The 25,214-nt window shown below is 45.0% G+C and overlaps 1 protein-coding gene across 1 annotated transcript in view; it reads left to right on the top strand.

Moving 5' to 3' along the window:
* The first annotated feature begins 3,896 nt into the window (after window positions 1-3,896).
* Ntf3 (neurotrophin 3) overlaps window positions 3,897-25,214 on the top strand; it is a 60,221-nt gene continuing 38,903 nt past the window's right edge. Inside the window, exon 1 of the mRNA XM_020158197.2 lies at window positions 3,897-4,274. Coding sequence (XP_020013786.1) covers window positions 4,257-4,274 — 18 coding nt within the window. The 5' untranslated portion in view covers window positions 3,897-4,256. The remainder of the gene's footprint in view (window positions 4,275-25,214) is intronic.

The raw sequence follows: 25,214 nt of genomic DNA, 5'->3' as shown, positions 1-25,214 counted from the left end.
GAAGAGGAAGAGGAGAAGAAGGGGGAGAAGGAACTCACCTCAAATATGCAGGAGGACATTTGGGAGACATTGATAATTGGCATGAGAGCCTGTGTGACTACTGGTTAATAATTCTATAGCTAGTGTGTAATGCTATGGGTGGGCAACCAGGAAACTTTTGAGTGCAGAGAGCCAAGGTGGCATGAAGCAGCCTTCCCTAACCCATTTCTAGTGCAAACACCTTTTGCATTCACTTTAATTGTCTCAGAAACACAGACTTTCTGGCTCCCTCAATTGTCTGGGTGAGTGACAGTGGGAATGGATGCGACAGGGCAAAAAAAGGCACAGTAGCTGCAGCCATTCTGCCACAGCTCTCCACAGCACCCTGCAGCAGCAAAAGAAGCAACTTACAAATGTTTTAGGATCAGCTAAGGTATGAAGCCTATGTACATAATTTCTAAGGATTAGAAAAGCAGTTGGAAAGGACAGATATTCAAAGCTAGCTACATGATCATGGGGGAAAATAAGCAAACTTATCTTGGCCACATGTGGTCATGGAGGAGGTTATTCTGTCCAATTCACTCATTTCCTGGATCAATATGTCACAATGAATTAACTGCACACTGCTGCATGAGACCCTTCCCACCCCACACTTGCACACAGTCCACTGAACTGACACAATACAGGTTTTCACAAGGTAAAGCTATCATTCATTCCATTTCATTTTGTTTCTGTTCAATGTTTCAACCACTGCGTGGCGCTATTACAAAAGATAAGGGTGGGATGAACGCAAACTAAGATTTTGCAGTAGGAGAGAGCTGTAATGGGGGCTTTCAAAAAGTGGATCTGGTTCCTGCTCTCACAAATCACTCTCAGGAATTGGGGCCTTACACTCAGATGCAGTAGAAAGAAAAAGTCCAGCAACCTAAAAATACAGTGAACAGATGGACGCTGAGGCCCTGACTAGAGTCAATTACTTAGCTAATCAAAAAAGATCTACTTCTGCATGGGCTTTCACACCCCAGGACTGTGTATCAATCCGGCCTGAGTGAACTTCTCAGCTTCCTTCTCAGCCCCACCTTCTCTTTACCTATCTAAACCACTCTGTTCTTTCTATTAAAAGAAACAAAAAGCCTCAATTAGAAACATAGAATTGTTTAGAAGGTATTATGTACTCCACATCCAAAATGAGTCTGCATTACAACTAATTATCTTCATTCTGTCTTTCAACAAATACACCTTTCTCTTTCTGCCCACCCTCTTCTTTTAAAATTTTTTATTAGCATAAATTTATTGTTACAAAGGAGTTTGTTTCATTGTGGTATTTACATATAGATGCATATGATTTTGATCGTATTCACCCCATCTAGTCTATGTTACTTGCTTAATCCTTCTTCACCCTCTTTTTACCTTGCCACACTCTTGGAAGTCAAAAAGAGGCTCCAGGGTCCTTAGCTTTCTGCCAAAGGGACAAGAGATAACCTTTAGCCCCGAAGTGGAAAGAAACACAGGAAAGTAAAAGGCAGTTTGCCTGCTGGAGGAAGATTGTCTGAATGAGGTCTTCAACAAAGAAAAGAGCCAAAGCTGTCCATTTGGAAAACAAGTCCTTCTGAGGAAAGCCGCATTTCACCCCTCTGCCTTTGCCTGGGTCTCCTACTTTTCCTCCCTCCCTTTTGTCCCCCTGCCCCCCAAAGACACTGCACATATTTGGCAAGATTAAGGTGTCACCTCTCATATTACAAGGCCTGTTGATTGCTCGCAGAGACCGACCCACCGGGTCCCTAGAGTTGGAAAACCATGCAAACTCTTCCGTAGCCTAGGTCCTGGCACAGTGAGGCGGCCAGCCAGTGCAAGGCATCTGCAGAAGAAATCGAAGTCTTGAACTCCTTTTCTTCTTTTCTTCTTATTTTTCACATTTAAGCTTGCCCCTCTTTCCCCTCCTCCCTCCAGACTGCTAGTGACCGGGTTGCTGCAGGCAGATCAGTCCCGCACTTGTATTTAACCCGTTCCTTGCTGTGGCTGCAGCCCAGCACGTCTCCTTGCAATCATCAGAATCCCCGAAGACCTGGAGCTTGAGAAAAAGAAGAGTCCCTAGAACTTGGCCAGTAGAGCAGAAACTGGGACCTGAATCCCTCCTTTGACCACTGCGGGAAGGAGGGGGCAAGTGCGGGAACTGGGGGAGGGCAGGGAGGCGGGCCAGAGGAGAGGGAGAAAATCCAGAACCCCACAGAGCACGCCCAATCCAAACCTTCATGGTGCTGTGTGGCGGGGTGGAGGGGAAAACTCTGCAGCCTAACCGTGCCCGGAAGAAGACGTTGATATTTTGGCAGGAGGGGACGCACTGAAGGAGGACCCTACCCTTCCAAGGGACCGCGGGAGGTGACGCCTTTGGGTCTCGGTGGGCGCTTCTGGCCGTTTTCGATGTGGCAGCCCCCATCAACAAGGATAATGATGAGGCAGGTACAATCTATCTAGTACAAAGCCCCACATTCTCCATTCTTTCCCACCTCCTCTCCAGCACGAAGCCTCTCTGCAACCGGCTCTGCTGGACTCAACTGATGGGTGAGGTTCTGGTACTCCTCGGTGTTTGACTAAACTCAAACAATTCTGGGAATTTGGATTTTGAACCTGGACCCTTAATGAACTATAGAGGAGACTGCTTGAAAGGCAGGGGGTTGGCTAGGAGATGGGACACTCACTCCGCGGGTGAGTGAAAAGGTCCCCCTGGGCAAGAGGTGACATGAGGTGTGGCTAAGATGACTGGGAGGAGGTTCGGGATGGGGGGGGGGGCTTGAACACTAGTCCCACCACGCAGGAATCCAGGGAGGAGGCAGGAGCGTAAAACTCCACGCCCAGGCTCTCCGTTTCTCGTGGATCGATAAGCAGTATTTTTCCCTCACGTCTCTTGGACGGCATATGGGCAAAAGCAAGAGGACTTAACCCGGCAAATTTAGCGAGGAACATGGAGCTAGTGGGGTCTAATGGATAGCTAAAATCATCTCTGAATGAGAGATTTTTGCCCCTCCCTCCGATCTTGTCCTCGAATGAATCTACAGGCTGGGAAGTGAGCATCGCTACTTTTGGGGAGCCAGGAAGAGGTCTGTTTGTTGCTTGCCTTTTCTGCTTCCTGAGCTGAGTGGTGGGTGTAGGGCGGGTGGGCACTGCAGGGCCCAATCCTAGTTTGGAGGAACCGGGCAGAGAAGTTGGGAGGCTGGGTGAAACGGGAGGCTCAGATCCATCCTTGTAGCTCCCTTCCCCACTCCCGCGCGCGCAAGCCACGCACACACACAGCCACCACTCCCTGGGTCGCTCTGATCACTGCCCCTCATAACCTCTTGGACTTAACCTCACCCTCACTTGGCCGCCTGCACAGTGTCCTGAGTGCTGGTCCCCAGGAGCGGCCAATTCGGGGAGGGGAGGGGGTGGGGGGTGGCGGGGAGCAATTGTCCTAGGGCTGATTTGTGTAGTTGAGTGGGGGTTGGAGTGATGGGTGGACTTGGTAGGGGGTGGGGAGAGGTTTGGGGCTGGACAGGTCTGAGGTTTGGAGGAGGAGTCTATGGCTCAAACCTTACTCCCTGGAGTGAGAGGGACAAGAAAGGCCCTCTTGTAAAGAAAATCTTAAAAGAAAAAAAGATCAAAAAGAAAAATTTCAAGAACAAATAAGACAGACTGAAGAGATCAACATGTAAAATGTACTAATAAATCGATGTTTCGTCTTTTCTTGGATTTCTAAAAGGGAAATCCAAGGTAGGGGACACTGAAGAATACTTAGAAGGTTCTCTCTCTCTCTCTCTCTCTCTCTCTCTCCCCCACCCCCCCCCCTCCTCTCTCCTCTCTCTTCTCTCCCCCCACCTCCCATACTCCCATAAGAAGAACAGGGGAATGTCCCTGTCCCAGACTGATCCTGGGAGCTAGGTCGGATGGGCTCTGGGGCGTGGGCCTTAGAGGCTCACGCAGGGCCGGAGCGGGGGCGGACTGCGCGGCGCGCAAGGGGTTAAGGCGCTGAGCGCAGAGCCATCTGGCCGGGTTGGCTGGTTATAACCGCGCAGATTACGTTCACGGGACTCACAGTTGAAGGCTCCTCTCCTTACCGAGCAGCTCCGCGCACCGCCCCGCGAGAAAGCCCGGCACAACTTTCTTCCCTCTTCTTTCTTTCTTCCTCTCATTTTCCTCCTGCTGAGTAGTGGCTGCAGCCGGGTGGGGAGACTTTGAATGACCGAGCTCCAGTCCACCTTTCTCTTCATGTCGACGTCCCTGGAAATAGTCACACGGATGCCATGGTTACTTCTGCCACGGTAAGGGGAGGCGGCGGGCACGTTGGGTGGGCAGGTCCGGGAGTGCGTGGGGGTGGGGGGTTCCAATGGACCCGCGTTGGGTTGGGGGCAACTCCGCACCCAGCCCCACCCCCATCGCGTTGCAAGCACTTACTTTCCTGGCTAGTGCCTGCTCCAAAGTTTGCACTGGGATTTGCCCAGGCCAGGGCGCAGCCCCAACCAGCCACCTACACACACACACACACACACACACACACACACACACACACACACACACACACACACACACGTTTACTCCTACCCACCTTGTTCTCCTCTCTGGTCCCCTGGCTGCCCAAGAAACCGCCCTCAGTCTGGGAAAGTGATCAGGTTTAAGGAACCTGGGTTGCAAGGGAGGAGGAGCGGAGGCGAGGGGAAATGCAAACAACGAAAGGGCAGGAAAGGATTCTGTAGGAACCCCCTCCACCTCAAACGCAAACACACGCCTCCAACCCACCCGTCTGCGCCTCCAAGAAGACTCCCCGCACGCATCTTTTAACAAAAGGGGATAGTAGTAGCGAGATCCCGGGAGGGCAAGACGCAAGGGTGCTGCTTCAGCTCCCCTGCACGCACCCCGCACTCCGCTCACCAAGGGGCAGGGTTCTCTTCAGGCAGCACCACCTCGCGGGTCAGGGCGTGGGCTGGGGAGGTGAACGCAGAGTTCTGGCCCTGGATGGTTGTTCCCCCAGTTTGAGGAGTTGAGATTCCTTGCCCTGCGCGCTGTACCTGCATTGGAGTCCCCCTAAAGCTTTTCTTAGAAAAGATACAGAGCACCAGGTTCCTGTTGGGTGGGAGCGGGATCTTTGCGCAGATGTTGGAGCAGGAGCTCAGCCCATACATCTGGGACCCCGTACCGGAATGGTGGGCATCGGGGCTGGGCCATCCCTGGGGATTTCCTCGCAGTTTCTTGGAGCCCTTTCTAGGCCCTGGACTGGTGGTGTGGGAAGGCTGGGAAACCTGGAGACCCGCGGAGCTGGGTCGGAGTTAAAGGGTCCACAGTGCACCAAAACTGCCCCATTGCTCCAAGCAGTGATGGATACTCGTAGTGAATTTGGCACGCTTGGGAATTGAAGTTGCAGAAGAAGAGGGATGGGATAGCCTGGGGTTGGGGTGGGGGAGGGAGACTGTTGCTTTCCGCCCTAGTGTGTGTGTGCTTTTGTGGTGGTGGTGGGGGGGGTTCTTCCAGGAGGTGCTGTTGCTTTGCGGGAATTTGGCTGCTGCGTTCCTCAGCCGCGCTTCCTACGCACAGCCCTGAGACCCCTGCGCCAAACACTATGGGCACTGTTGACTAGGAAGTGTCCCTGCCAAGGCTTGGCTCGGGTGGGATTCCAGGTGGGGGAAAAAACCAAGAGACTGCCTGTCCCGGACCTCTTGTGTCCCGGGCGGCAGGTTGAGTCAAGTGAATTGCTTCTGGGACACTGCTGGAGTGAGCGCCGGCGGGCGTAGAGCTGGAGAGTTAGCTGTAGAGCTCACCACAAGGACCGTTTGCCCACTGACTGGTTTATGTGCGCAAAGAGGTGGGGGCAGGGGCCTGGTGGGGGAGGGGAGGGACCTTGTAGAGAGGAGTGTTATTCCTGGAGTCTGATGTTTGTAACGCAGCCTGTTACACGGCATGCCTGGGGAGTGCCTGCTTTTTACAAAAGAGATGCTCTCTTCCACCTCGCAAAAAAACATACAGCGAGGAAAATATCCAAGCGCACTGTCCTAAACGTTAGAATGGAAGACAGTTTTAACAGAAGGAACTTTTCGATTGGTTCTGTTTTCACAACACTCAGAGAAATTCTCCAGCAACAACCTGCCCCACTCCTGTCCGCAACTCCTTCCTGATGTGTGGCACAAAGAAATCTGGGAGGAGAATTCAGGGGATAAAATCCCAATGCCTCTGCCCAAAGCTTACACACAGAGATCTGGATATGGCTTTGGGAGCTGGATGAGAGGAAAAGAAAGCAGGCTTCTGTGACAATATAGAAGGAAAGCAAAAAGTCCAGATTGGGTGTTGGTGAGGACCTTGTTGAAGATGGATTTAAGAGGATTGGGTTCTGTGCGAACAAGGTGTGCTTTCCCATAGGGGGATCCTTAGGTGGCCAGGGAAAGATGGGGCTGGGGCATGTGAATAAGGGAAGGTGGAACTCCATCCAACCCTGCCAGTCTTGGAGGTATGTTTTTGCAGGGAGCCTGTATGGACATCTGTGTGCATAGCAGGAGATGAGAGCTTGTGGGAACATAGGTGTAGCTAATGAGAAATCTGTGCCTACAAAGGGTGTCAGAGCTGGAGAAGTGCAGTGTGCTGAAGACAGATGGTGTGTGCATGCCTGCACAGACACATGGGGTGGGTGTGGTGTGGGAGGGCAGCTCTGTGTGTGTGTGTGTGTGTGTGTGTGTGTGTGTGTGTGCCTGTGAAAGGTGGACTTGTGGGGAGGGCTGGACTCCCGAGGATTACCAAAGCGATGTGGAAGGGGTATTATTTGAGAGTGGGAATGTGGAGTGTGAACTTTAGGAAGAAGAATTTGGGCACTTGGGGGATAGAGAAATCTGGACTCAGATTGCTTTGCATAAGAGGTAGCTCTCCATGGAGAGATAGCATTGCAGGGAAGGATATGGGATTGGTCTTTGCTTTTTCGTCCTCCCTGTCTTCCAGAGAGGAGGGAATTAGAGAAGGCTTCAAACAGGAGATGTACATTTAAGGGGAAAAATGCTTGTGTGTTAGCACAGAATGGGAAAAAGGAGGGGCTGTGTTCCCAAGACTAGAGTGAGTGAAAGAATATATTTTGCATATCAAGGGCTAGAGATGCTTGTTGTATAATGTCAAATGGCTTTCCTATTTAATAGAGGAATTCATTATCACCAATTCATATTGATTATCAATTAAAATTAATGAAATGACTACTAGATGTTCAGCCCATTGCTGGGTACTGGGACATGGCACACTGCCCTGGAAAAATTCCTTGTAGGATCTCAGCTGACTGCTGCCATTTTGCCAGGAATGGTGCATGTTGAGGTTTTTTCAAGATCTATAATTCAATTTCTAGAAATGTTTATGGATCTTGGGGGGCAAAGAGAAGCTGACTTGAAATATAGTCGTGGTTTTGTATAAAGAGGGCATAAAGATAGGGGATGATGTATACTTCTGTGGGTGGCAAGGGGCTGGAGGATGTTACTGTTTCTTGTAGGGAGGGTGGGCTGGGAATTCGAAGGTGCTGCCTTCCAGGTTAGAAACACAGGTCCTGGTTCCTTTGAAGATTGAGTTTCTGAATGTAAGTCTTGATATGTGGAGCTGGAGAAGAGTGCCAAGGTGCTCAGGAAAGACATGGGCTGGCAGTATTTGCTCATCTTTGAGGTTTTGGGGCTGTGAGTTGAAAGGTAACCTGAGTGAGTGTGTGTGTGTGTGTGTGCATATTCTGAGGACTAGAGTAAGTGACTAAGAGAAAACTAGGCAGGAGAATGGAGGGATGCATATCGTGGCTCTTGTGAGGAATTACAGTGTGTGTTTTTGCAGGAATTCTTTGTGTCTGGGGAAGGATGCAAATAGTCTTGGACACTCAGATGTATATCTGAAGTGAAAAAGGCTTAGATAAAGGAGGAGCTGTTGCCTTTGGGGAGTGAGGGGCAATGAAGCTTATTGGATTAATATACTGAGATAAACAGTGAAGTACCTGGGTGAGAGCAGGAACAAAAGTATATTTTGGGATGCACATATCTGTCTGGCTACACCAGCTGATAGGAAACTCCATTTGATGAGATTGTGATCATGTGAGGGTGAATAGATAGGGCCACTTCATTTTGCTCATGGTATTTTAGACTTGATGAAATTAAGACTGTGCTATTTTGAGCTTCTACTTCAATTTTTTTAGGGGAAATTCATCCCTGTAAGAGGTAGCTGATGTCAGACTATTGGTGGAAATATTTGGTTGGAGATTTTTCTGAGGACATAGTGGTGAAGTGGGAGACTGTCAATTGGGAATCCCTCAATTTTAATTCAGTTCTGCCACTTTGGAACAGTGTGAATTTGAAAAAGTTTTCTAATGTCTCTCTGATTCTCTGTTTCTCTTGTTGTAATGTACCAATGTTGGTAATGACTCAATAAGAAGGAAAATCCTTTCCTTTTTTCTCCCTTCAAAGCTGGAAGTATCTAGTTGTACAAAGCCATATAGAGGTGAAACCTGACTGAATACATGTGCTGGTGTGTATCTAGGTCACTGAAAAGAGGTATCTTTGCCTCTTCCCTTTTCCATTGCAAGTTGATGGCCCTGTCTGCCGTCACATCTCAAGGGCTCAGTTTACTCACCCATAAACTGGAAGCAGCTAAAGCTAGATTCCAGCTCGTGGAAATCTTAACGTCTCTGAACTATTCAGAACAACAACAACAAAAAGTGGTCCAAGAATCAGTTATTAATTATCAGAGACAGAAATTTTCTTGCTTTTTAACATCAGCTCTGCAGATCGCAATGCCAAAACAAATGTGACTTGAGAACAGAGGAAACAGCAATTATCTTTGGCACAGACACCATTTGAATCAAAGAGAAGCAAAATCCTGTGTTGCTATCAGGGTCTGTTTTTCTCTACAAGACGGGTCCTTGGCAGAAGAGACTGCTTGGAAAGAAGAAGGCCTGGGGTTTGGATTTGTGATGTGCTTTGTGCCCAGAGCAAGTTAGGTGCAGCCATCTTGCCTGGAGATAGAGATGGAGACACAGAAGCACTGAACTCCCAGTCCTCCTAGAAGTTAGCACATGCTGTCAACTCCTGGCTCAAAGTCAAGGTTCCCATCCTTGAGTTCAGTGGCCATAAATAGTCAGGAGCTAAGCTATTTCCATGAGGCACTAAACCAATTCTGTTGCTTTTCTTGGCGAGATTGGACCAATTAAGTTGATTGGAAGAGGTCACTGCTGATGGGTCTCACATTCCCCAAGTGGGACCGGCCAGCAGAGTTTAATTACATAACATTTCCAATTCTGCAATTCCACTCCCAGATGTATCAGAGGCCTAGCCTCTCCCTCACCCCCATTCAGGAAACCTAATTGAGTGGGCAGCTTCTGCTGCAGACTTCTCCAAGCCTTTTCCTGAGCAGTTACAGGGTTCCCCATCCAAATGGAGGGAATGCAAATCCAGGTCCCTGCTGGAAGTGAGAGGGAATTCAGCCTGACACAGAAGATCTTTTAAAACCCAGTCTCTGCTACAAAACCTCACCAGTTGCTGTCTTACTCTTTAATGAGGCAGGCATTTTCTGACGCCAGCGGTGTTGAACTAATGACCATTAGCAGGGTTTTAGATTTAGTTTTATTTAAGATTGACTTTGTTGGAAAAGAACCAAACCTACTGGAGACAAGCCTAAGACCCATGTGGTATTGCTGATAAGGTCTGTGGATGCACCTTGTACATGGACAGGCATGTGGAGAAAATGAAGAGAACACAGAATGTGTGTGTGCTGGGGAGACACATAAGTGCAGGAGCTGCCCTTGGTGGACAGAAGGCATTTGTGGAGCTTAGGTTATGGGTGGCCAGTGTGGGGGTGCCTGTCTCATCAAATTGCTTCTTAATGGTGGATCAGCTTGTGGGAAAACTTGAGCACAGCTTCTTTCAAATCATTTGTATGGAAATTGGGAACTTTTAAGTATGAGACCAGGGTGAATATTACCTTATCCTTGCCTTGAAAATTTTCTGTTAAATCAAGACTAAGCACACACAGACAAAAACACCTTTCAGAGGACTCACTTTTGAACATGTGAGGACACATGTAGATGGCCCAAGAGCTTTATTCTTTGTTGTTGACAGTTTTCCATAAAGCAGGCTTTCATTTTACCTAAATATACCAAGGGGCTAGAGATTACACACACTCCCACATGGTCAGCATGCACTTTCTGTTCGTGTTCTGGTCTGACCCATATTACTCTAGCAGTGTTGTCTGGGAATCACTGAGGCCTAGCCTGGGCTCTGGGCATCCTCACAGAACAAACGTCTATGACTGTGCTTTAGTTGGAGAACAGAGTTTGAAGAGAAATATGGTGTGGCTTTGTTATGATTGCTTATTATCTAGCAACATCTTCAGAGACAACATTTCTTGAGATCCAAGCTTTATAGATTTGTTCAGTGATTTTTGAGAGTTCTTGAACATGCAAGGGCAGAACTGTTGCAGTAAACAATAGCTTACTGACCTCAAAAGATCCCAGCACAAGAAGAGGGAGCAAATGGCCTACTGACTTGGGGGTAAGGGGCCAGGCCGGAGACTGAGCTGTCTCTAATTAGCTGTCGCTGTGTGACCCTAAACTTTCTCTCCAGGTTGTGATTGCCCTTCTATAAATTAAGGGCTCAAATCAGATCTCTATATCCTATCACAGCTCTACCATCCTAGGATTCTGTAGTAGCTCGATCCTCCTATTTAATCTGTGCTAATATGCCTCACTTGGAGTGTGCCTTGGCACACCCTTAATGAGCTCCTGTTTTTATCTTTGGGGAATGGCTGAGTCAAAGGTAGGAAGGCATGCAAAAAATTTGCCAGAGTTTTGTTTTGGCCAAGAATACTCAAAATGTTGGCTTAGCCTGAACAGTGTGCAATGTGCAGTGCAGAAAGGGTTTGTATTTGGTTTTCTGGTAGAACTAGTACAAATCATTCAGCTTCTAGGCAAATAGCTTTCAATGTCAACGTTTCTGATGAAGATAAGTACCCATCTTTAGGATAATTGATCACAATGATGATAGCATTTGAGTACTTATTGGGTGTTAGGCATTATAATAAATATTACATGGCAATATTTTAACACCCCAAGTAATCCTATTTATAGGTAGAGTGGAGAGACCTATTTAAAGGTAGAGTGAGGTGATGTGAGGTTGAGAGATACGTCCATAGTCACACAACAGAATGTTGATATGCTGGCTTTCCTTCCTAAAGCCTGCAATCATTACAAGCCCACCACCTGGCAGTCAGATTCTGTTTTCAGTGTTCTTGTGATGTCATCCAGATGGGAGCTGGTTCCATATACTTCTGCAAAGTTTGTCACCCCACAGGGTAACCTGCTTCATCACCGGAAGTTTCCTTTTCATGTGCAAGACAAATGTTTAGGTTTCTTAGCCACCTGCTGGCAAGCATGTGTCAAATCTGTCTAAGCTTCCACTGGCCCTCCCCCATTACTTACTTCCCCTTCTGTTGACAAGGGAATTTGCCCTTCCCAAATGTGGGTATTGATTTAAGCCACAATTGCCTCCTTGTAAACTCTATAAGATTGGAGCTGGACATCTGGTTTTGATCCACACGCCCACAAGAGGTGGTAGGTCCCAGCATTCTTGAGTCATAGCATGAGGACTGCACAGAATCTAAATAAAAAAGAATATGAATGGAAAGCATGAGGTCTCTTCAGAATTTGGAAGATGGCTTTCCTTGATAGGCTGGGGAACTCATACCATTTAGATTGGAGCCAAAGTTAAGGTGGATTTCTTACTGGGAATTGGGAGGCATGGGTTGCTGCCAAGGACTGAAACCCCCAGGCTATGTTTAATGCAGATCAGAGCAGCTGTAGAGGCCTCCAACCCTGGCATTTGACTCTGTAAGCCATTCCCAGAAGTAGGGGAACCACAAGGTTCTTGGGGTGGTTCTTACTCTCTTTGACTGAAAGTTTTTGTTCTTTTCTTCCTGCACTGAATTCCCCACAACCACTATTGCATACATGTCTTCAAGCCAATTAATGAGAGATGATTTCGTTATTTAGAGGTATTTTCATTGGGCAAATACAGAATACTAACCTAGTGCCTATTAGATTATTAGATCTCAAAAAATACTTGTGGGCTGGGGATATAGCTCAGAGTAGATCACTGGTTTAGTATGTGCAATATTCTGGGTTTGATCCCTAGCACTGCAAAAAATAATTTTGCATACTTTGTTTAAGTCTTTTCACATGTAGAGTATTACTTTTCTTCTTTACATAGGGGTTCTAGACTTATTTTTTATGATAGCTAAGAACTTGTCATTTTCTAGTTACCTCTGTTTCTAGACCTAAGCCCCCATTATTTAAAAATATACTCCTGGGGGAGAAACGATCCAAGCCTTGTATGCACATATGAATAATAAAACAATAAAAAAATCAAAAAAATAAAATAAAATAAATAAATAAAAATAAAAATATACTCCTTCTCTGGCTCCAGATTTTCCTTTGGAGAATCTATTTCAAGTCCTCACTCTGGAATTAGTTCCATCCTGTGTCTAGCAGATTCTCACTGGATGATTCATAAGGTACTTCCATAGGGTTCTGAAAGATACAGCTGTAGAAAGCACCTGATTTCCCAACAGGTGTGCCAAATGATTTGGAAGGAGACTAGCCCTCCTAACACCCAGCTGATTATCTTGAATAGCTTGTCACATTTTCCTCTGCAAAAGACTCAGATTGACTGTGTGACTTTGAACAGATCATTTTCCTTCCATGGGGCCCTGTTTCCTCTTCTGGAAAAGAAGGGAGTTGGACTCAATGATTGGTTAAAAGGACCTTCTTAGGATGCGACCATTTGGAAGGTCTATGATTCTGCTGTTCCTTCTACCTAACTATGTCCATTCCTGGGATTTCCAGGTGTTCCTGCTGGGCTGGAGGACTTATGTACAGAAATGTGGAGGGAGTGGAGGAGGAAATTAAGTTATGTGGTGCCAGATAAGTTATTGAACATATGGATGAGTGCATGTTCATAAAGTGCTGAAGAAAAAAGCTTGCCAGATTTGTGGTAGATTTTGGATTGGGAGCTGGGAGCATGGGGAGAGGCTTATGTGGGATGAAATTGTGGGTAGCTGAATTCAGTAAACTAAATCAGAAAGATCTCAGATTATTAGTCAAAGAGACCAATTCCATTCTACCTACAAGAGATTTGCAATTTGGGACATCCTTGAGACGTCCTAGGTTTTGCTTTCCTAGTCTGTTAAAAGAAAAACTAAAGGATATTGTCTTATATGATTCTAAAGTCTTTCCTGCCTTGTTAAATTGTGGGATTTGGGACTAGATGGATGGTTGCATGAATGGATGGGTGAACTGAGAAGGGGCTGCCTTCAAATGCCTTACAGGTAAAGAGAAACATCGTGATGGCAAATGGATATAAATAGTAGGAACATTCATCTATTCTTGAATTTGACTTGGCCTTGGAGGATGTATTGTGTGTGTGTTGTGCTTTGAATGCACACCCCTTTGTCTTCAATGGCATTAAAATTATCCTTTACATCTTTACTTAACCATCGCCTTCTCTGGAAAGCCTTCCTGCCTTCCCCCTTGAATAAGTGGGGCTCCTTTCCCAGCCTCCCTAGGTTATATCACTTACAGCCTATGTTTTATTTGCATTCCTACTTAGTGCTGGAATGTGCTCTCCTTGAAGACAGAGATCTGTTCTCTTCAATTAGTTCCCCAAGACCTGGACTAGTGTCTGTCACAGAAATGTGTTGGGTGAATGAAGGCACAGCTGGTTATCAGGAAGTTCAGATTGTGCATCAGTAATGGGATGGAACCAGGAAGTGGGCACAGAGAGGTGGTGTCCCTTGCTGAGAATCCAAAGCCATGTTCTATGTATCTTCCATTTGGTTTGGCCTGAGACTGAGGTCGTGACTGCTTGCTGCCAGCTTGTCAGGAAAGGCTGTTCCAGGTCTGTTTTGAGATCCCTCTCCCTCATGTCTTAGCCTGCTTAGTTCTCCTGATAATTTGAGATCTTGGTCACAGGAAATTGGGTGTCATTGCTCATGAATTGAAGTAATCCCTCTTTAGATGTCCAGAAAGCAGCTCAAAACTCATGTGATAAGAAGATTCAGTAAATATCCTGTTGGTGGCCTTGTATTAGACCTTAGAGAAGACGTGGGAATGAATGGGGCTGTGGCCTTGAGGTCTACAAGCTGGTAGGGATCAAACAGTTACAGTTGTGCTCCAGGGAGGGAGAAGTGCAGTGAAAGGTGGAATTCAGGCTTTTTAGTGTGAATGAGATAAGGGGACTTCTCTTCTTGATTTGGGAGCAGGCTGAGGGATATGACTGGTTTTCACTTCTACATGACAGTGGTTTTGTTTTTTCTGAAATTCCCAGTGTCAGGATAGGTTTAGGGCCCTGAAGTCCAGAGCCCATTGTGTATGAGTCTTTAGTTCTTTGTGGGGAGAGTTTGGGTGAAGACACATATTCTGCAGGTACTAGGGCTTTGCGGAGCACTTCTCAAAAGTATCTCTGGTCATGGGTATAGTCAGCACAGGTAGGGGACATCCTGTCCACCTCCCTTAACTTCTCCTTCTTGCCTCTCTTCGGTGTGTTTGTCTCTGTGGCCACTTCTGACACAGGGACAGACTGCCATCTACTGTCCACTTCTGTCTTCTGAGTCCCTTCTGCTCAGCAAGCTCCTTGTCACTTTTTTCCCATTCTGTTTTTAATGAGTCCAGACACCAAAGAGAAATATATATTGTGTCTTTATTCAGTAACTTCCTTAGAATTTACAAGGGAACCTTTAGAAAACATTACGTATCTGTTAGAGGGTTTTCTTATCTGCCTAACAAAAGTGGCATTTTAAGGGGACCACCTGGCCTCTCCTGAGTCTTCCTAACCTTGGTGGCAGGTAATGGAAGTAACAGGTGAAAGACAAGGCCTTAGTTTCAGCAGACTTGGGGTCTTTTGGGGATTACAGAGCTGTGACATTATATATTTGAAAAGTGAATATGAGTGGTAAGAACTGTGCGGCTGTGGACTTACGGGATAAAGTTCTTGCAAGATGACATGACTGGGAAAACCAAGTAACCCCTTTCCATAACTCTGCTGTTTAGGAAAAGGCTCCCCAAGGCTTTGTGATGTCCTGGGACAGGCTCTGAGCTGGGAGCTGGGAGACCTGGAGTACCTGAGGACTCAAACCCAGGGTTCCTCACCTCCTTAGTAAGACTGGTAGGAGGCATTCCTAGTTTCCAGCTTGCCAACGAGTTGAAGAACCACTTGGATCCCACGTAGAGAAGCCCCTTTATGTACAGACCTTGCAGTGGCCACCACACTGCAGAGAGAGGAATTCCCTAAGAGAATCCGGGCACTATGTGTTCCCTCTCTCCTTGTTCCAGCTCCTGGAGTGAAAGAGAGCTCCCCTAAAACAAACTGCATTTATGTCCTGGCCCTGGTCGCTACTCAAGTCTAAGATTTCTTCATGTTAGAATTCATTCTGCCACTGTTTAAAAAGTATCTGAGACTTTTAATGGCTGTGGGAAGATTGTCTTACAGCAGTTTTCAACAATTATTTCTCTTTTTCTCCTTTTTCCTCTTTCTTAGCATTTAAGTTACCACAAAAGAAAAGTCCAGTGCATTTATTTCATGTTCTTGCTTTTTGGTGTGTGAAGAGGGAGAGGGAGAAATAAGAACACAAGAAAGATATTTCATATTGTGGTCTATTAGCAATTCTAGGAAATCAACTTAACTTTGGGTTGGGTTACTGATGGAGAGACCTAAGCTCTTCGCTATAATCCTCTGATATTTTCCTTTTACTTTTTGGCTCTTATATGAATCAGGAATAAATCTTCTAGGTTCTCCCTTTGGTGCTTACATGTTCTTTTGGGGCATGTATATAAAGTTACATCTGTGTGTAGCAAGTGTCCTGTGTTATCTGGGAGACTACTTGACAGAACCATCAAATTTTTTTTTCAGTACCAAGGTTTGAATTCTGGGCTACCTGCTTGCTAGTCAGATGCTCTACCACTTGAGTCACACCCCCAGCCCTTTTTGCTCTGGTTATTTTTGAGGTAGAAGGTCACATTTTGTCTGGGATAGCCACAGTCTACTTGTTTATGCTTCCCGCCAAAGCTGGAATGACAGGCATCATGACCATGCCCAGCTATTGGTTGAGTTGGAGTTGTGTAAACTTTTTGTCTGGGCCAGGCTGGAACTGCTGTCTTCCTGATTAATCTCTGCTTCCAAGTAGTTAGGATTACAGGCGTGAGCCACTGGAGCTCAGCTAGAACTATCAGATTTTTGACTAAGAGGGGTTGGAGAAATATCCCAGGTCTTTAAGATGTCTTTGATGATGTGACATGACTATTGTCCAAGGAGAGATAGTGAGCAGCATTTGGGATAGAAATCAAAGGGAAATATTCTCCCAGACCATTGTGGAAGGAAATTATCACTTTACAGCAATAAAAGTGGAGGCATCAACCCCAAGAAATGACTAGGAGATTTTCTGATGGCCTGTGACTTGATTTGTAAACCCTGGTGAAAGTAGAAGGAGATGGGGGATATGAGAATTCCACGTAAAAAAAAAAAAAAGCCTTGTGGGAAGAAGCCTCCAGTGAGAAGAAATAGGGGCTTAGCAAACTGCAAGAAGTCCAGGTTGGTGGTTCTCAGTCAAAGAGCAGCAAAGGATGGCCTATGGTAAGAGCAGCCCTCGAGAGTTGTCTGTTTACTCTATGGGCAATGAGAGCTGAGTAAGGCTTGGAGTCAATATGGAGAGGACATGTTCACACTTGTTTATTAAAAGGATTCCTTAGGCTATAATATGGAAGATGTCTGTTAATCTTTAATGAAAGAAAGCTTGACTAATGGTTGGGTGGATGGAAGAATGAATGAATGATGAACAAATGAATGAAATGCAGAGGTAAGAGAGCAGAGCATTCTGACCAGTGCTGGATCCAAGGGAGGGAGGACAGGGGTAGTGTATTGTTTAGGGTGGCTCTGGCTGTGTGGAATTAGGGGATTAAGACAGTAGTTCTTCTCTGCATTCCCATTCCAATCTGCATTCCAGATCAAAGACTGGATGGCTTTTGGAGTTATACCCTCAGAACATGTGAAACTGGTAGTGACTTGCTCCAGAGGAGGCTGTTTGCATTGTGGGTCTTTTCCTAGGTTCACAGTGGCATATGGACAGACACTGAAGTTTCTGGAACACCTGAAGGTCCCCCAGATTCCTGGACATAATATCCATTCATAGATAATTCTTATGGACTAAAGGCTCGCTCACTCTCTCTCTCTGTATTTAACATTTCACAGTTTCCTAAAAATGACCAAATGCCTCAGAACCTCTTTTGTTAGAAGTAGATCTAGATAGGAAATTTCTTTTTTCGTATGTAGAAGGAGAATGTATGTGACAGTGATCCAGATACCCATCTTGTTATTCAGCAACTTGGGACATAGGAATGCATGAACTCTCCTTGATAGAGCCAAAGGGAGCCAAGGATGCATCTCAGAGGTCTTTGCTCGGCACAGACTCCATGTTCTGGCTACTCCATCTTCATTTTGCACTTTGACATCCTTAAAGTCTGGCTAATAGTGCTTGTTCAGGATATTATTCAGGCCAGTTAATTTGGAATGTCCAGAGTTGGGACAAAGACACCATCTGTGTTTTCAAACCTAATGAAGTGACCCATTGTGCAACCCAGGTTGAGAGCCACTAGTTTATGATACTAACCCCCTCTAGCCCCACCCTGCTTCTCTGCAGCTCTGTCATGCATCTGTCCCATTCTCACTGTTGGTATACTTCAGAGAATTCCAGTTACAAATGTCCCTCCAGCTTGGGCTGAGCCATTGGACTCCTACCCATCTATCAATTGACTCTGAAATTTGAGACCAGGAAGACAGGTTCTTAGCAGATTCTGAAGTTCCCACCATCTCTCATTTACTGCAGTGGAGGGGAGAGAAAAGAGAGCAGATCAGCATTCATAAGTCATTATTGGTGGTGTTTTTATGTGCCTAATCTCATTGGTTCTCTCAAGCCTCAGACACAGGTATTATACAGGCTAACGTAGACAATTTTTGTAAAACATTCATATTACAAAACAGTTTATAGTCTCTGAATGATCAGTTTTCCTACAGTTCTCCCTGGGAATTTTCATACAAGTCAGATGCCCTTCTCTGGGGTTAGCTAAAGATGAGGGCTGCTGGGTTTTGGCACTGGTGGCTTAAATAGGAAAGAAAAGCACTCATCAGTGGCATCCAGCTCCAGGTGCCAGTCTTGGGCTGGCCCTTCCACAAGGCCCACCTGAGCACAAGTCTTACCCAAAAGGCCTCCATGTTGAGAAAACAGGTGTTCCTGTTCTTGTATATTCCAGATCTTGCAGGAGAGTTGGGGAAATAGAGATTCAGGGAAAGAGGCTCAAAAAACAAGGCCTGAAAAAGTTGTTTTCAACCATTTATTTCTGACTTGTAAATCGAACCATACGGAATCATTGCAATTCGTGGGTTATTCATTTACAACTCTTGGGGATCCTGTGATACATGCTGGGACTGGATGTCTATCACCCATCCCTAAGTGCATGCTTCTGTAAGAGTTTTGAACTTGGATTTCCCAAACTGCTGAATGACCTAAGTGATACAGAGACTATCGTACAGTTTGAGCCAAGATAGCTGACCAAATGTGAGGACTGACTGACTGGTGTTCCAAGAGAGCAGGCAAGATGGTAGGGCCGCCATGATCTGCAAGATGGGTATGGAGGTAGGGACAGCCTAAGAGACTACTGGGTAAACTACAAATCACAGAGAAAAGTCTACAAAAAGCAGAGGAAGCAGAAAAAACCCAGGGCTATCTTTCTGTGTGTATCATATGGATCATTCTTAGTCATGTAATACCTGCTACTTTTTCCTATCCCCCAAATACAGCAATCACCTTCAGTAGTGGCTTTTATTAACATCAAGGGATGGTAATGTTTCCAGAAGGAGGAACAGAGATGAATAGAAGCAGTCATTCTGAGCTCTAGGTATTTTTTTTTTTATTTTGCAGAGTCTAATCTAGGATGTGCTGACAATGGATCATGAACTAAATGGAAAATTGACAATTGTGTTGAGGAACATTAGATACAGTGACTGTAGTGGTCTTCTGAGAATCTCCCTTTAGGATTATGCATAGATATTTAAGGAGAACATATTCTTCAGGCTATTCCTGCCCTAGAGCTAATGGTGAAGGAAGTGAAACCTAACCATAGTGAGGGCTTATGAAGAACTAATATTTAAGCAAGAGAACTCAGATTCTGTTCACTTCCATCCATCACCAATAGCCATACCTCTTGGCACCTCAGTTTTCTCTTTTGCAAAGTAGAATAATAAACTCTACCCACATCACACAGTTAATGTGGAATTTCAGTTAACTTCATGCATAGGGAAGTGCTTGTCAAGCTGTAAGTTATAAATACATGTTATGGTCTAACCTGGTACTTTTGTATGGCTGGTAGCACATTGCTCTGCTCCCCTTGACCAGGCTGGGATGATGTTCCCTGGTGAGACACTGCAGTGCCTCAGAACTCCTGAAACAGAATTTTAGGGAAGCTTTTGTTGGCACCGTAAGAAATGGGAAGAAATCTTACAGCTGTGGCTTGAAAGCATCACAACAGTAACCAGAATAACAAGAGATGAGGTTCTACCTATTTCTGGTGATGTCATTGGGGTATTTCAGGGTTCTGAAAGCTGCTTGGCAGGGGAGTGTCTGCTCATGGACCAGAATATGAAGATGAGTCTGTCCTGGAGGAACACACTGTTCAAGAACTCTGAGTTTGCCTTCTGTAGGTTGCCACCAGTCTGAAAAGCAGGACTCCTGCTCTGCCTCCATTGCCTCCAGCTGGGTGTGTGCTCCCAGGTCACAGTTACCCTATCAAACTGAACTTTCTCCCAGCACCACAGTGGACCTGATAGATGATGGCAGATCTAATAGATGGCCTCCTCTGCGATGATGGCTCTTTGCTTTTTGATTTTCTCAACATTATGATAATCCCCTTAAAAAAATCCATATTCTCATTTTTGCAGATGCAATGCCTTGTGTCTGTGAGATTATCAAATATTCAGATCCCTTTCTGATGGATCTTTTCTAAAGGTTTCCTTGGGTTGGAGGTTTGGGCTAGTGTCCGTTTATTTATTTGTTTGTTTTCAAGGTGTTGGCTTTTCTGGGAATCATGGCTGCTTATTCTGCTGGTCAGCTGGTCTTCTGTACCACTTTCTCTTTTGGATGTGGCTTCTGTGCTTTGTGTCAGTTGTTTACATTGCCAGTGACGACCTGCAATGTTTTATTTTCTTTTAGAGATTCTTTCTTTTTATTTTGTGGTGGTACAGGAGTTTAAACTCAGGGCCTCACACTTGGTAGTCAGGTGCTCTACCATTTAAGCAATATCTCCAGCCCTTTCTGCTCTGGTTATTTTGGAGATAGGGTCTCACTTTTTGCTCAGTCTGTCCTAGACCTTGGTCCTTCTATTTTATGCTTCCCACTGTCACTGGGATGACAAGCCACCATGCCCAGCTACTGGTTGAAATGTGGACTCTCAAATGCCCTGCATGGGCTGGGCTCAAGCTATGACCCTCCCAATGTCAGCCTCTCAAGTAGCTAGGATTACAGGTGTGAGCCACTGGAGCCCAGCTAGGGATTCCTTAATTTTTAGCCATTGAAAATCCCCCTTCTTGTTTTTAAGTCTAGACAGTTATACATTCATTTTTAATGTATTTTCTGTTACACATACATAGATGTGTTATAGGAGTGCGAGAATTTCAGTGTATATTCAGTCTGCTGTTTTGAAATGGGAAACCCTTCAGTGTTCTTGAGAATGTTACAATCAAATGAAAAGTTAAAGCACTATCATGGTGGAGGTGATGGTGAGAAGAGCAAGACCTCTTAGCACAGGGCCTGGTTTTAGAGAGACAAAACTTTGATAGCCATATATTGTTGTAATTTAAAATGGAGGTTCTGGGGATCCTGGTATTAAATCCCACCTCAAATTTCTTCCTACCTACAGGACCTGGAAAACATCTCTTAAGTTTCAGTCTCTTTCCTTCAATGTAAAAAGGTGATCATGGATAATGGCCCTGCCTTTCCCAGTGCATTGCTGAAAGTCCTAAACAAGATAGAGTAGATGACATTCTGAGCCTAGAACATGGTCAAGACTCAATGAATATTGGCTATTTGCTCTCCTGAAATTATTGTTTTAAGTACTGTTAATTAACCGAGAGAGAAAATAAGATACAGTGGCATCTTAGGGAGTTCAAGGGCAGGAACTCCAGACAGGCTTCCTAAGAGACTAAGTTAGGAACCAGGACACAGTTCTCCACCCACATAATCACGTGGTCTGATCTCTGTGCACCCAATCTGTCTGTCTCTGTCTATCTATGTAGTTCTAGGGATTCCCAATTGACTATACTAAGGCCCTCAATTCCAAATCCCTTACAAAGAGATTCTGATTGGATCAACCTAATTTAGAGATTGACACTAGTTCACTGAGCTGTGGACCAGGAAAACAGTGGGGTCATGTCATGTAGTCAAAATAACTTTCAGCTTCAGAGGCCCAACTTTCAACAAAGGTGCAGCACTTCTCAATGCACTGCCTATGGACAGAGCATGTACCCCAAGATAATCAGCTAAAATGATCTGTAAACAATTTCATAAACACCTATGGGGCGTGGGAAGATTCTGAGTGTCATTAGATCAAGCCAGGATAAAGGAGGTCAGTCTCTTTCAGGATACTAACAGTCCCTGGGCTGAATTATAGGACAGAGGACTTTAAACTCTTAAGAACTTCTGCCCATAGGAAGGGAAAGGCAGTCAACAAGACCTGGGTGACAAATTAGCAGGCCACACAGAGCTTCCAGTCAGGAAAAGGAAGTGTTAACATTCCTGCAGGACTCAGTTCTTGCTGAGACTCAGGGCATGGCAGGATAATTCCTGGACTTTATCTTTGGGTAAGAATTCAGTCAGGACCTTTATAGAGGTAGACCAAGCATAGAATGAGTTCTACATATTAGTTTACAAAGACTTGGCTGCTTAGAGGTCTGGGAGGGTGCATTCTGTCAGCTCCCTTACACATGAAGCTCAAACACATATTCTAGGCAAAAGGCAGTGCCCTTCTGCCCTTAGCTGTGCCCCTCTGTTTCCCACATGGGATCTCAGATCTTCTCTAAGAAACACTCCTGGACACTCCACCTCTTACATTCAAAACTCACAATGCTCCCTGTGAACATGCAGTTTCTAATTTGTGTGAATGTTTTCCTCTTAATTCCCTGCATTTGCAAGCTGAAACAATGAAGGCCTTAAGGATATACCACATGGTAAAGATTCAGATTCTTAAATCCTAGATAATTAGATAATCAGTTTCTAATTCAGTATGACAGTTTTTAATGTGATAATGTATAAAAAATCTGTTCAAGATTTGTTGGTTTATTTATTTGCATATGGGGTCATGAGCCCTGGTATTATACTGTACTAGCTGCCTATGCGCACACTTTCAGTCTCCATAGCTATTCTACATAACAGACATAATTTCCCCATTTGACAGATCAGAAACTGGGGGTCTGGGAAGTTAGCCATTGCATCAGATCTGGAGCTCTGACTACAGACTTCAGTGGCTGCCCAAGTGCCACACTGTCTCTCCTCCTTTCAGGCATAGACTTGTCTGCCTGGGAACCATTCACCCTTCCTTTATTCCACGTGTCTTCCTGCAAGAAACACAGTTCCCCTAGTAAAATTATTTTTCATGTACCATTTTATCAAATTATTAGATTCCTTTTTTAGTTAATTCCAAAAATACACAAAGCTTTTTTTGTGCCTTTTCCTCCTCTTTGTTTCCTATGTTAGTTGGGATTTCTGTTGAACTATTTGGTCCTTGTGGAGCTAAAAAATGAATACAACTGTTGCTGGGAATGCTTGTGAATTCAAATAAATAAGGGGTAATAGAAGACCCTCTCCATCAGCTGCAAAGTACCACCCATGTTCATTGAATTCAACTCACTCACCCCCAAAGATACACATTTTGTGCTCGATTTTCCTGGCTCTTGTAAAGCCTTGCTTTTGTGCATGTTATTTTCAATGCTTAGAGTCCTTTACCTGCCTATTTTCCTGATCGTTAAGGGTGCTATAGGAAGCTTCCCTCTGTTTTATAGTTTGCACTAGTATATATGCTAACATCTGTCTCCCCTGTCAATCAGTATGCTCTTTGTAGGGCCATGTTCTAAACAGCTTTATGTCTACCAGGGCCTAATATAGCACTCATGGAAGATTGATTACACGGGACTGGACCCCAAACAAACCTTCAGTAGCACAAAGGGGTCCCAGAATTTGGCAAGTCTCTTCAGCACTGATATATCTGTGTTTGCTGAGTTTCTCTTTATGGAAAGGTTTGTAGTTCATTTTTCTGAGAGAAATTTCATCTTGATAACTTGAAAGATGGGTAGATGGATGACTGATCACAGCTGTAAAGTCTTGGCTTTCCGTTTGTGATTTCTAAGAATTAGATGTTGACATTAGAGGGATCTCTATTGGCAAGTAATTCTCATATCAGTACCCAGAAAGTTTCTTTTTTTCTATCCAGAAACACTTAGTAAGTTTCCATTTTGAGCTAGGCATTGCACAATAGATAGAGTAGCAAACAGGAAAGATTCATCCTCTCTCCTTGTGGAGCTCACATTCCAGTGGAGACTACCCATAAACACAGCAAATGAGCATAGAAATAGATAGTAAACAAAATTTTCCTGCAAGTATTGGTACCATGATATAAAATGAAGCATTGTTATATGATAGACAGTGGGAGAGGGCATTTAAGATTGCTATGCAAGCAGAAGGCTTGTATGGCCAGGACAGAAAGGAAGAGAGGTGTGCTAGATGGTTTAAGGCCTTAAACATTTGTGTGATGAGTTGTGTCGACTATGTGGCAAACTGAGATGTATGATGAGAGCCAAGACATCACTGCCTACCCTCTCCCCCTCCACACACACAACATGTTAGGAAACCAAGGTATTTTTCCTCCTCTCTAGTGTGATGGGAAGCCATTGGAGGTTTTGAACAGGGAATAATGTCATTTTATTAACATTTTTTAAAGCCCATTTTGCCAGAGATGGGCTGTGGAAGCAACAAGAGATATCAGATGCCAATACTGAAGGCAAGAGAGAAAGTTGGCCTGGAGTTGGGTAGTTGGGAGGGTCAGAAGATGGAGGGTTTGTTTGGAAGAGTAACTGGAAGAATTTGCTAGTGGATGACTGTTGAAATGTGGTAGAAAGAAAGATGTCATGGAAGAAGGAACAATCAAAGCCCCAGATGGAGACACACTATTGTTCTTGGTGCGCTCCCAAGGTCCACCCAAAAGAGCCTAGTTTCCATGCCTGAGAACTGTGTGCAACCATTACCAGAAGCAACACAGAGAGAAAACTAGTCGGAATGTTCAGTATGCCTCACTTATCTAATCTGAAAAATGAACTCTGCCCACTGACCTAATGGGCATAAACTCTGGCTCTAAAAAAGCAACTCATTCAGCAACTAGCTTCTGAGGGCCTGATTTGGTAAGGTATTGTGTTCTCTGCTGGTAAGGAATAAAAAAATTCATGGTTCTATACCTCCAAGGACTTAGAGTACATGTAGGGAAATGAGACATGTCAACTAAATAACACTCAAGATAGAAATGGTAAGGCCATGGGAATGGTACATGTAGATGATAATAATTCCAGAGACTTCTGATGCATGATGGATGGAGTATTTGAGCTCCACACGATTCCTGAAAGAGAGTTTTTGCAAAGCATTGATGAGAGCCTGTATCTCATAGGCTGCCCTTTTGTCACTCCTCCCAAAGCATTGTGATTTGGGGGTAAAGAGCCTATTATACCCCCTTATGGCATGTCTCCTTTTTTTCTGTTTTTGGTTTATGTTAGCTCCCTCTAACAGTCTCCTTTGAGTTTTTTGGAAACACCTCTTAGGACCCTCTCATCTGTTCTAATTTAACACTGCTACATCTCACAGAGTTCTGTGGAGGTTGTACTATTTCAAGATTCAACATTCCTAAAGTTTTCCTCTGACCTGAGCATTCAGTACGTTTTTCATTTTTCTGCTATCCCAGTCCTAGGACAGAAAGAGCTTACTTGGAGTACAGGCAGGGATTCATACAAAACCCTACCATTCCTGATGCCTGAGTTAATAGAGCACTTATGCCAAACTTGGCCCTGCAGGGAAGGGGAAGAACACTCATGAGCTTCCCTCTTTGGTGTTAAGTGCAAACAAACCATTTAGTCCCTGTG

The sequence above is a fragment of the Castor canadensis genome, chromosome 6 (assembly GCF_047511655.1).
Source record: "Castor canadensis chromosome 6, mCasCan1.hap1v2, whole genome shotgun sequence".
Lineage (NCBI taxonomy): Eukaryota > Metazoa > Chordata > Mammalia > Rodentia > Castoridae > Castor > Castor canadensis.
This window is presented reverse-complemented; position numbering and strand designations above follow the sequence as displayed.